Source organism: Cervus canadensis, chromosome 10 (assembly GCF_019320065.1).
Source record: "Cervus canadensis isolate Bull #8, Minnesota chromosome 10, ASM1932006v1, whole genome shotgun sequence".
Taxonomy (NCBI): Eukaryota; Metazoa; Chordata; class Mammalia; order Artiodactyla; family Cervidae; genus Cervus; species Cervus canadensis.
This window is the reverse complement of record NC_057395.1, coordinates 44,826,192-44,839,474: the sequence shown is the minus strand read 5'-3', so window position 1 is coordinate 44,839,474 and position 13,283 is coordinate 44,826,192. Positions and strand designations below refer to the sequence as shown.

The 13,283-nt window shown below is 41.2% G+C and overlaps 1 protein-coding gene across 3 annotated transcripts in view; it reads right to left on the bottom strand.

Annotated features, from left to right (window-relative positions):
- Positions 1-41: 41 nt before the first annotated feature.
- The window catches only part of LOC122448585 (dihydrodiol dehydrogenase 3-like), a 29,766-nt gene continuing 16,524 nt past the window's right edge, over positions 42-13,283 (bottom strand). Inside the window, exons 1-7 of one of the 3 annotated variants that reach the window (XM_043480010.1) lie at positions 9,083-9,231; positions 6,833-6,963; positions 3,733-3,900; positions 3,327-3,443; positions 1,996-2,073; positions 1,464-1,586; positions 42-673 (exon numbers count right to left, since the gene is read on the bottom strand). In XM_043480010.1, the coding sequence (XP_043335945.1) occupies positions 557-673; positions 1,464-1,586; positions 1,996-2,073; positions 3,327-3,443; positions 3,733-3,900; positions 6,833-6,916 (687 nt within the window). In that variant the 5' untranslated portion in view covers positions 6,917-6,963; positions 9,083-9,231 and the 3' untranslated portion in view covers positions 42-556. Of the gene's footprint in view, positions 674-1,463; positions 1,587-1,995; positions 2,074-3,326; positions 3,444-3,732; positions 3,901-6,832; positions 6,964-7,922; positions 8,131-9,082; positions 9,232-13,283 lie in introns of those variants that run through there. The other 2 variants (XM_043480008.1, XM_043480011.1) reach the window with 2 other exon arrangements.

Sequence of the window (13,283 nt, the reverse complement as noted above, 5' to 3'; positions counted from 1 at the left end):
GGGTTTTTTTTTTTTTTTTTTCAAGGGTGTGAATAGAGAAGCAGAAGGAAAGACCAAAAATTGCTTGTAAATTTCACTTTTTCTAAGGTATTGATAAAAATTGAGAGGTCTCAAAATAACAGACATTTATTTCATCATTATTCTACTATAGATGCTTACAAAAATGGTTCAAATTGAACTTTTTTTCAATCATGATAGAAACCTAGGAGTTAAATACTATTATCTCAACTTTAGACATAAGGTAAGTGAACCTTGGAACATCTGTTTTTAAGAATGTGTTCATTAGTTAATAAGTAGGTCATGACATAAACTTGTGTCTCTGGTCTCAACTGGGAGATTTTATATATAGATTTTAATGCAGACACTTGTTATTCATGAGTCGACAAGCTAATACAATCTAGAAAAATTGGCTGGGTGATGGGAAGATAAAAGAGAATAATTCATTCCATTACTCTCTCTCCCCTCTGCCTATGAGAGTTATCTGAATATTGTATGATTTAAACCATCTCATCAAAAATTGAATTTTACATAAACTCCCTGTTGCTTTCATTAGAGTTCAATACCATCCTTTTACTCTTTGGGATCCCAGAGCACTATAGGCAACAAGAACAATATCATGTGACTTGCAGAAATCCAACAGTTTCCTCTGATTGAGATAAGGGTGACATTCCACCTGTAGAAAACCAATAGAAAAGAGTGTCACGTATTATGGAAATGTAATATTAAATGACAGAGAAAGGGAAAAAGTTTAAAAAATGATAAAGGAAAAACTATAACATTAAATGTAAATTGGAAACATCAATATCAACAGAGAAATAGAGAAAAGTTTGTATATACAGTTAATTTATGATGGACATAGACGGGAGAACCAGTCCGAGATTGACTAACCAAAAGATGGGCTCTACATTTGAGTAGATATTCATGAGTAAAATTCATAGAGTGTTAGCATCACGATGAGCCTTTAACATCATGCTCTAACCTGAATGATTTTCATCATACCAACACATTTTTCTCAACTGTGTTCCCTGTTAAAGACTTATAAACACTGCGACACCAAGATTAAGTATTCAGCTATCAGAACCCCACACAAACCCTCAACACCCATCTCAGCTGCTTTGCCTCTTTATCAATTTATTTCCCATTCCACATTTTCATGGTTTTCCTTCCTGTACAACGTTCACTCCAGGGCACTTTCACCCTGTCATCTGGCCATCCTTTCATCTCGGGGAAATACCTCCTTCCTCTACTTCTGGGTTCTACCAGGAAGATCTCTGCACTTTTCCGCCCAGACATACAGAGATACCATTTGGAATTTTATACACATCATCCAGACAGGAACTCAGCTGTTTAGAATCTCCTGTCCACAATGGCCAGATGAACAGGAGGGGAAAACAGACAGACAGCAGGCTCCAGGGCAAGAAGGAGGTTCTGAGAGCAGGAGGGAGAGGAGCTGAGCTGCTCACCTGGTTACAGACAGGCTTGTACTTGAGCCCTGGCTTATTCAGGATCTTCTCCAGCTGCTTGTGGTTGAAGTTGGACACCCCGATGGATTTGGCCAGCCCTGCGTCCTTGCACTTCTCCAGGGCCTGGGAGGGAGGAGTGGTGAACAATTACATGGAATGCTAGAGCAAGAATAAATGCTGAAAAACATCGGTAATCACTGTCATCCATCAAGAATTAGCACCAATTATCAAGAAGGAAAGAAGGGAAGGAGACATGATATAAAAAGAAATACTGTTTGCTCCTTGAACTCTGGAAAAGACATATCACACGGAAGGAAAGAGATGACTGTCTGCATTGTCCCATATTCTCCTCCTCCATTCCTCTCTGTAAACATTTCAGCAATGGTTTCCTCCCCACAAACCCAGCATCCCAGCCCTTAGATTTATGAACTGCTGACTCTGATGGTCCACAGCCCATTCTCACAGGTGGAAGAAGTGAAGGAGGTTCCCACTCTCCTGGCTCCTCCCCAGTCTCTCTACTCCTCATACTCACCTCCCATGTGCGACAGAAATCCACTGAGTCAGCTATCAGTTTTCCATTTTCATCTTTTGGATATAATTCCTCCCCTGGCTATAATAGAAGCAGTCATTTTAGAGACATCACAAAATAATTTCTCCACAGTTAGCAAGGCTGCCTGGCACCAGGTATTAAAACTGCATGAGGCAGGTTTACAACTTTCTAGATACTAGATAATATTTGCAGAGTGATTTGTGTATATAAGCAATGTCTTTAGGAGGGAGACTTATTCTAATATCTTACATTTAATATATGTTGTAATAAGCACAATTTTTCTAGGTCCTAAAAGGGACTTCCTGTGACTTCTGTAAATTTTGTCTGTTCTTGTACTTGCCTGTTTCCAAATGCCTCTATGAGCTGGGAGTGGCAGTAAGTTACATGGCTTTATTTCCAGAATAAAATTTGCTATCTTGACCTGGTCTAGATAATCAGACTCTCTTTTCCCTCTGAGCATCATGTGCCCTAAGACAGGCACATGAATCAGCAAGGCTTTCATTAGGTTGATATGGAATGCGGAAGACCCAGACATGCTCTCATATATTCATGACCATGAGCCTCGAGCTGCTCCAAGGTCAAATTTCCCACCAATGGAAAATGTTCAGTAAAAATAAAGTAAACGATGAGTAATGCCCTTATAAGGGATAGGAAAAGGAGACACATCTGTAGAGTACTGCAACCATCATTTCTGTCTGTGGCTGGAACTTGCCATCTATGTAGACCACTAAGCTATTTTGCATTGGGTGGTTTGAGCTGATTCCTGTGACTTGAAATCAAGTATTCTAAGTAAACCTTTCTTAATGGATAAGTGCAGTCTACAAACCGCATCTGAAGACTAGGAAGAGTGCAGGAAAGTTATTCCAAGTCCCTGTATAGGTACAAGGTTTAGACGCACCCAGAAGGAGCACCACCAAATATGCTCAACTTGAAAGGGTGAAAGACAAGATAAACTCATCATGTTCAATGTAAGGCAGTGTCATGCTCACCACGGATGCACCAAACTCTTGGTTCATGAAATCCCCAGACACTCAGGAGTCATAACAAGGACTGTGTGCAGAACTAACCTACTTCTATTTTCTCAAGTTTTTCTGGCAGAGAATCTCAGAATATTAACTCTTTTCTCTGGAAGGCAGGTAAGGGATTCAAAGAAACTCAGTAAAAAGATGATCACAAATGATTATTTGGAGGATTCTACTCTAGTGTAATCATCCCTTCAACCAACTAGGAAAATCTTAATTTAACCATCCACGCAAGTTGATGCACATTCTAACACAAGATGTAACACTGATGTGATCACACAAATTTCTAACCTTCAGAGCCAGTGGATAATGCATAATATAGAGATCGACATAGTCCAGTTGAAGACTTTTCAGTGACTTTTCCAAGGCTGGTTGGACCAACTCTGGTCGAAAGGATGTGCACCACAGCTGCAGAGGTTAAAGAAAAACAGTTGTATTAAGACTACTTTAGGTAACTTATTTTGGCCTTACTGCAAGGCTTGTCTGATATTACTTCCCTAACCAAGGATCAAATCCAGGCACACGGCATTAAAGTGCCAAGTCTTAAGCATCGAACCACCAGGGAATTCTAATACTTTAGGTATTTACCAGTAAGCATAGTTCACCAAGCAACTCTTCACCAAAGGATCCTATTATATAATTGTCACCTGGGTGCAATCACTTGCACACATGTGCACACACACAACATGCACAGTACCTTTGAAGTGCAGAATATGTCTTCTCTCTTCACAGTGCCATCTGCAATCTTGCTCCAAATGGCCTGGCCTATCTGCTCTTCATTTTGGTAAGCATGAGCACAGTCAATATGGCGGAACCCAACCTCTATAGCAAATGGGGTGAATTCCAGAGCATCCCTTTTAGCAACCTACATAAGCAACAAAGGTAGAAGTTGAATATCCACATGATTAAGAGATTGCTAGGAACAAGCTTTCATCTTCCCAACATCAACTTTTCTTTGTGTCTTTGGTTAGTTCTGTGTGTGTGGTGATGAATGCTTGACGATTTCCCTGAATGTTCCTGGTCAGTGATTAAGTGGACACCCAGGAACCATTCATCCTGAGGTGATCGTGGTTGATTATGGGCATCAGAGACCTCAAGACCTCCTTCAGGTTCATTGATTTGCTGGTAGAACCCAAAGGACTCAGGATAACATTGCAATCATGGATAGGATTTATACTGTGAGATATTTGCAGATAATTGAACAAAGGTGTAAGTTGACCGGTAAAAGCATCAGGAAACTAGATAATTGCTTCTAAGACCTCTGTCTACTAGTGAGGCCACAAAGACTACACCACATAAAAACTGTATGCAATCAAGGTGTACAAAGAGATGTTCTCATATAAGTCACTGTTTTTGTTCAGTCACTCAGTCCTGTTCAATCCTTTCTGACCCCACGGACTGCAGCACTCCAGGTTTCCCTATATTTCATTATCTCCTGCAGTTTGCTCAAACTCATGTCCGTTGTATCAATGATGCCACCCAACTATCTCACCCTCTGTTGCCTCCTTCTCCTCATGTCTTCTGTCCTTTCCTGAAACAGGGTCTTTTCCAACGATTTGGCTCTTTGTATTGTGTGGCCAAAGTATTGGAGCTTCAACTTCAGCATCAGTCCTTGCAAGGAGTACTCGGGGTTGATTTCCTTTAGGGCTAACTGGTTTGATCTCCTTGCTGTCCAAGGCATTCTCAAGAGTCTTCTCAAACACCATAGTTCAAAAGCATCAATTCTTTCCTGCCTATCCTTTTATGGTCCAACTCTCACATCCATACTTAACAACTGGAAAAACCACGGCTTTGACTATATGGACCTTTGTCCACAAGCCAGTGTCTCCGCTTTTTAAGATGATGTCTAGGTTTCTCATAGCTTTTCTTCTGAGGAGCAATCGCCTTTTAATTTCCTGGCTACAGTCACTGTCCACAATGATTTGGAGTCCAAGAAAATAAAGTCTGCCTCTGTTTCCATTTCTCCTCCATTTATTTGCCATGAAGTGATGGGACTGGATAACATGACCTTAGTTTTTTGAATGTTTAATTTTAAGTCAGCTTTTCACTCCCTCTTTCACCTTCATCAAGAGGTTCTCTAGTTCCTCTTACCTTCTGCCATTAGGGTGGTGTCATCTCCATTCTGAGGTTATTGATCTTTCTCCCGGCTTGAGCTTGATTCAAGTTTGAGCTTCAACCAGTCCGCCATTTCCCATGATTATTCTTACCAATGTAAGTATCCATCTTAATGAATTACCAAAATCAACCTAGGTAACAGTTCTATCACCTCACACACCTAAATTTTTTGGGTGTTTGTAAGAAGACATAAGATCTAGTCTACAAAACTAAAGCTATATCCCATTATTTTTAACTACAGTCACAGTGCTTTACATCAGGTCTCCATGATTATTCATCTTATAACTGGTGGTCTGTACCCTTGACCAACAACTTACCATTTTTCCCAGCCTTGACATCAGCTTCTGGTCACCACACCTCTATTCTCTGCTTCTATGAGTTCTATTTTTTTAGATTCTAGCTACAAGGATATTATGCAGTATTTGTCTTTCTATTTCTGGCTTGTTTTACTTGCCTTAAAGTTCTCACCATCCATCTGTGCAGTTGCAAATGACAGGATTAACTTCGTTTTAATGCTAAATAATATTCCATTTCTCTTTATATGATTCAGAATCTTTCCCATTTCAAAGTTTAAAGTGTTAGTCGAGAGAACAGCATCAAAACATGTATATTATCTAGGGTGAAACAGATCATCAGCCCAGGTTGGATGCATGAGACAAGTGCTCGGGCCTGGTGCACTGGGAAGACCCATAGGAATCGGGTAGAGAGGATGGTGGGAGGGGGGATTGGGATGGGGAATACATGTAAATCCATGGCTGATTCCTGTCAGTGTACGACAAAAACCACTACAATATTGTAAAGTAATTAGCCTCCAACTAATAAAAATAAATGGAAAAAAAAAGAATAAATGAATAATACAATAATACTTTTTTAGATTAAAAAAAAAAGTGTTAGTCATTCAGTCATGTCCAACTCTTTGTGACCACATGGACTGTAGCCCATTAGGCCCCTCACAGGATTCTCCATAAGAATACTGGAGTGGGTTGTCATTTCCTTCTCCAGGGGATCTTCCCGACCCAGGGATAGAACTCAGATCTCCCGCATTGCAGGCAGATTCTTAAACATTTGAACTACCCAGGGAAGCCCAAGAAAACATTACAAAACCTGGCCAGTAAGGTAGTAACTTTTGCCTTCAAATGAGAGTATATTTTCTCTGAGAATAAATTTCCAAGCAGAAACAAAAATATAAGGCAAAACACAGCTGGAGTGTTTCTTGCCTGCCATCTAGCAGGCACTCCACAGTATAAAAGCAACTCATTCCCATTATTTTTCATTCACCTCATCTACAGGACCTCCCACCTCAAATACTTCTCTGTGTCATGGCTTTTTGGAAGGAGGAAAGAGTTCTGGAATTCATTAAATATACAGAAAAACCTCACCATTGCAATCACCTTCAAAGCAAAGCAGCTGACAGTATTCTTGACAGCTGAGTCTCACCTCTTCTGCCAAGCTGGGAAAGAGATGGAAACTGGAAGGAAACCCAGAGTAATCTGCAGGTGAGCACAGCTTCAGACCATGATGCAGAGTGAAGGCTGAATGCTTTCTCCTCTTTCATAGGAAATGGTTCTAGCCTGGTTGATGGAACCACGTGACCCTCCCAGAGTCACACGACAACCCAAGTCCCTTCTGCTAATGTCACATCCACTGCTATTTATATCTCAACCCACAACCAGTACTGTTACCTCTGGAGGTGCATAGGTTCCAAATCCCAGGACAGGAATGAAGTGGCCATCATTAAGCTTCACCTTCTGGCCTTTGGGATCCATTGTCTGTTGCTCCTCTGAGTAGGGAAACTGGGATTTTTTTCTTCTCCCTTCAAATATTATTAATAACAAGAGTATAACACCCGAGATGCACTGTCCAGTGTTGGGAGAGACATTGTAGGAGAAGCATAATTAAATTAGTACCCATGGAGTCAGAGATGATTGAACACAGTTAACTTGTTTGATTCTTTTTATCAGCATAACCTCTAGTATTATATAATGATGAGATTGGGTGAGCAATTATTGACTATTAGTTAGACTAGAAACTTCCAACAACATTCTTTTTTAATTTTCTATTATGAAGCCCAATCTCAATCAAATATCAATTGAAAAAACTACCTTACAGTACAAACACACACACATACACAAATCACACAATCTGAAAGTGTTTAATAGCATTTTTCAAAATGTTAACCCTTAATAAAGAATCAAAACTTCAAATGAAAATACATTTCCACTTTTACATTTACCACAGCAAAATTATTATGCTTTACAGACCTGACTGGTGAAATCCTGAACAGAAAACTGAAACAAGACATTTTGGCAAAGTGCTTATTGGAAGTTAATTATTAATAGCCTTAGGATACGATGTATAGTGTGCAAAGGGACTTTGAGTGTTGATTCCTTGTAGCTAGTTATATAACTTTTAGGATACTCTCATAATGTCACTGAAGTTAATTTACTAACTTCTCCACATCATTCATAAATGAAAAACCTATAAACAAATTAAAATGCAACTAATTTGGGAAGAGTAACAGAAATTGTGATGCACTGATACACGAGAACATTGTGAAGACAGAATTTAACACGTACAGTGATGTCAGCAAAATGGTGAGGTGGGAGGACTGAACTCTCCCATGGAAAGACAAGAAAAGAAAGAGAAATTAGCTGAAAAACTTCATAGGAGTTCTGGAAAATAGTCAAACGCAGATTGACAGCAACAAAGTTAACAAGCAATTAGGAAAAATCCAGAACAGAGTGGAAGGAAATTTCATCGTGTATTACTCACCTGTACCCTCCTCCTGCCTGGAGCAATGCAGTCTTGATGAGCTCCCAGTTGCTTCCCTCAATCCAGAATGATAACAGAAAACCTTATGAGTGGTGTTTCAACCTACCTGAGGACTGTCTGGGAACTAGTGTCTGTTCCACTTAACTCTAAGGTTAAATTGAAGAGCACCTGGAATGCCTATTGCAGCTGCAGGGGAACTATATATATATGTGTGTGTATATATATATATATATATATATAGAGAGAGAGAGAGAGAGAGAGAGAGCCAAGGACAAAGAATAAGGGTACAGACATAGACTAGACCATATATTAAAAGGGCCCTGAATAGAATGGGGGTGTGGCTTTGAGGAGCATAGTGCATTCAAAAACAGTCATAAATTCACCTGAATCAGATAGCCAGTCTTGGCCAAGTAAGATGCTGACTCAAAAGTGAAATGAGCCACCCGTAGCTTTACTGTTGGGCTGATCCCAGGACTAGAAGCATGACAAGCTAAGTAGTGAAAGTCATGACCAGGAACAAATTTACCAAGAGTGAGATTTTCCCTGTTATTTCAAGTACCAAACTGAATGCACACACACACAAACACACAAAAGAACACACATACAGGAACACACACACACACAGGAACACACACACACACAGGAACACATACAGGAACACACACACAGGAACACAACACACAAAGGGACCCACATCCAGGAACACACACGCACAGGAACACACACACAAAGGGACACACACACAAGAACACACACACACAGGAACACATACAGAAACACAACACACAAAGGGACACACACACAGGAACACACACACACACAGGACACACACACACACACACAGGGACACACATGCAGGAACACACACACACACGGGACACACACACACACACAGGGACACACATACAGGAACACACACACATACAGGAACACACACACACACAGGAACACCCACGCATCTGGACGGGGCAGGGTGGCCATCACAGAGGGCCCCAAGGAGCAGGGTCTGGGGCTCTGATGGTGTGAAAGGGCTGCACCACATGCATGGCCACCCGCACCAGGGGCTACTCCTGCACACCTTCCTCCAGCTCTGCCACCCTCTGGGGCAAAGGTGCAGTGCAGGGGATGGGGGTGCATACTTACAAGGGGTGCACACTTACAATGAGTGGAACCAGTCTGGACCCAACCCTCAGAGTTCTGCTCCAGAGTCTTGGGACTCGCCTGGCCCAGTAGGGTGGGGACAGCCCCTGAGCACAGAAGCCTTTGCTCATACTGGGCTCTGGCTCTAGCCTGCCTTTACCCCTCCCACCGAGGTGACAGTTGCCAACACAACCTGGGAAGGATTGACCTCTGACCTGCTCAGCTCCAGCTCTGCCCCAAAGCCTTGTGCACACAGACTCCACAGGGACGGGTCCACACAAGGACAGCCCTGCAAAACCAGGACAGGTAACTTTTTCACCTAACTTAATAGAAAAGGAGGAATCTAAGCAAAATGAGAAGAGAGAGGAATTTGTGTCAAATGAAACACTAAAAAAAACTTGAAAAGATAAGATATTGAGATACAGATTAATAATTTACCAAAATAATTTACCAGAATACAGACTCATAAGAAGAATGCCACATTAACTAGGGAATAGAACATACTAACATTCACAGTGTAGCGGTTCCAGAAGCAGAAGAGATGGAGAAGGGAGCCGAAAATGTAGGTGTGATTAAATAATGGCTAAAAATTTCCTTTAACCTGGGACTTTCCTGGTGGTCCAGTGGTGAGGACTCTGTGCTTCCACCGCAGGGGTAATGGTTCTGAACCTGGTCGGGAACGATCTTGTAAAGCTGATTAAAATCTTGAGAGGCAAGATATTCTTGGTTTACCTGGTAACCCTAGTATAATGACAAAGTCCTTACATGTGTGACCTGGGAGGGTTGTATTCGAAGAGAAGGTGGGAAGATACAAGCATTAGGTAAAAGTTTCTAAGATACAATATTGTAAAGTAATTAGCCTCCAACTAATAAAAATAAATGGAAAAAAAAAGATACTATAGTCTGTCTCTGAAGATCTCGGTAGAGTCTACAAGATGAAGACGGAAGAGTTCTCTTGTTCAGTTTCTCAGTTGAGCCCAACTCTTTGCCACCCAATGGACTGCAGCACACCAGGTTTCTCTGTCCTTCACTATCTCCCAGAGTTTGCTCAACTCATGTCCATTGAGTCAGTGATGCCATCCAACCATCTCATCCTCTGTTCTCCCCTTCTCCTCTTGCCTTCAATCTTTCCCAGCATCAGGGTCTTTGCCAATGAGTTGGTTTTTCACATCAGGTGGCCAAAATATTGGCGTTTCACCTTCAGCATCAGTCCTTCCAATGAATATTCAGGGTTGATTTCCTTCAGGATTGACTGGTTTGATCTCCTGGTTGTCCAAGGGACTCTCAAGAGTCCTCTCCAGCACCACAGTTTGAACGTTTCTTCAGGGCTCAGCCTGCTTTATAGTCCAACTCTCACATTCATACATGACTACTGGAAATGCCATAGCTTTGACTCTACAGATCTTTGTCAGCAAAGTGATGGCTCTGCTCTTAAACAGTTTACCTAGATTTGTCATAGTTTTTCTTCCAAGAAGCAGGCACTTAATTCAATGGCTAAGTCACCATCTGCAGTGATTTTGGAGGCCAAGAAAATAAACTCTGTCACTGTTTCCATTTTTTCCCCCATCTGTTTGCTGTGAAGGGATGGAACCAGATGCCATGATTGTAAGTTTTCAAATACTGAGATTTAAGCCCATTATTTGTCTCTCCTCTTTCACCTCCATCAAGAGACTCTTTAGTTCCTCTTTGCTTTCTGCCATTAAAAGAAAGAAAGAAAGTGATGTTACTTAATCGTGTCCGACTCTTTGCAACTCCAGAGACTGTAGCCTTCCATGCTTCTCCGTCCATGGGATATTACAAGCAAGAGTACTGATGGGTTGCCATTTCCTTCTCCAGAGGCTCTTCCTGACCCAGGGATTGAACCTGAGTCTCCCACATTGTAGGCAGGCGCTTTACTGTCTGAGCCACCAGGGAAGACTTTCTGTCATTAAGGTGATGTCATCTGCGTATCTGAGGTTACTGATATTTCTCCAAGCAATCTTCAACCCACTTTGTGATTCATCCAGCTTGGCATTCCACATAATGTACTCCAAATATAAATTAAATAAGCAGGGTGAAAATATACAGCTTTGATATATGCCTTTCCCAATTTGGAACCAGTGCATTGTTTCATGTCCTGTTCTAACTGTTGCTTCTTGGCCTGCATACAGGTTTCTCAGGAGACAGGTAAGCTGGTCTAGTATTTCCATCTCTTTAAGAATTTTCCACAGTTTGTTGTGATCCACACAGTCAAAGGCTTTAGCGTAGCCAATGAAACATAAGTAGATGTTTTTTCTGGAATTATCTTGCTTTTTCTATGATCCAATGGATGTTGGCAGTTTGATCTCTGGTTCCTCTGCCTTTTCTAAATCCAGTTAGTACATCTGGAAGTTCTTGGTTCATATACCATTGCAGCCTAGCATCAAGGATTTTCAGCATTACCTTACTACTATGTGAAATGAGTGCAATTGTGCAACAGTTTGAACATTCTTTGACATTGCCTTTCTTTGGGATTGGAATGAAAACTCACCTCTTCCAGTCCTATGGCCACTGCTAAGTTTTCCAAATTTGCTGGTCTATTGAGTGCAGCACTTTCACAGCATCATCTTTTAGAATTTAGAATAGATCAGCTGGAATTCCATCACCTCCACTAGTTTCATTCATAGTGATTCTTTCTAAGGCCCATTTGACTTTGCATTCCATGATGTCTGGCTCTATGTGAGTGATCACACCATAATGGTTATCCCGGGCACTAAGGCTTTTTTTTTTTTTGGAATAGTTCTTCTTTGTATTCTTGCCGCCTTTTCCTAATCTCTTCTGCTTATCTTAGGTCCATACCATTTCTTCCCTTTATTGTCCTCATCTCTGCATGAAATGTTCCTTTGGTATCACTAATTTTCTTGAAGTGATCTCTAGTGTTTCTCATTATTTTGTTTTCCTCTATTTCTTTGCATTGATCACTTAAGACTTTCTTATCTCTCCTAGCTATTCCTTGGAACTCTGCATTCAGATGGGTAAATCTTTCCCTTCCTCCTTTGCCTTTTGCATTTCCTCTTTTCTCAGCTATTTGTAAGCTCTCCTCAGACAACCATTTTGCCTTGTTGCATTTCTTTTCTTGGTAATGGTTTGGTCACCGCCTCCTGTACAATGTTACAAACCTCCACCCATAGTTCTTCAGGCACTCTGTCTATCATATCTAATCCCTTGAATCTTTTTGTCACTTCCACTGTATAATCATAAGGAATTTCATTTAGGTCATACCATAATGGCCTAGTGGTTTTCCCTTCTACTGGAGGGAGCACAGTCCCACTTTTACCAAAAGGGTGTTTGTGGAGACAGCTGCTCTTCATGTCAAAGCCAATAAACAGGCCAGGTTGGTGGAAAGGAAAGTTTGTTTGATTTCAGATTCCAGCAACTGGGCTGTTGGGGTGACACACATCGATCCAAAGCCCAACCTCCCTCCACTTCAACCAGTGGGGCAAGAGCCCTTATAGACAGAAGTGACAGGGGTGCTATAGGCAGAAACAGCACAGTCAGCTCTGACAGTCATCTTCAAATTGGTCATCAGTGATCTGACCCGTGTCATCTTGATTACTTTATGCACATTAGTCTTCAGTTCCAGGACCCATTTGTTTGCATTTCTTGAGGCCAATACTCAGAATTGTGACAGCTTATGTCATGGATATATTCTGGCCATCATGTGGTTAACTTCTCCACCTGGTGTTGTAGTATCTATAAGGCAACTCACAGGATATGGTTCAGAATATTATCTATAGCCCTTGAGAAAGGGCTGAAGGTCTTTGATTATGCTTAATGACCACATGGTTATTATTTAGTCTCCTTTGACCCTTTTCCTTTGTGTCTACATTTCTCAATTCTCTGATTAAACTTATTCTTTGAAGTTTTCCACAAAGAGCAGGGAAAGGACATGGTACAGGGGCAAGGAACAAAGGACTCTGCTTCATTTCACCACCCATCAGCAGAAAATTGGATTAAAGGTTTACTGAGCATTGCCCTGCCCACCAGAGAAATACTTTCCCCACAGTCAGTCCCTCCCATCAGGAAACTTGCACAAGCCTCTTATCCTCATCCATCAGAGGGCAACAAAGAAGAAGCAAGAATTTCAATTCTATGGCCTCCAGAATGAAAACTGCAATCACAGAAAACTAAACAATATGATCATATGGATCACACTTTGTGTAACTCATGAAACTATCAGTCATGCCATGCAGGCCACCCAAG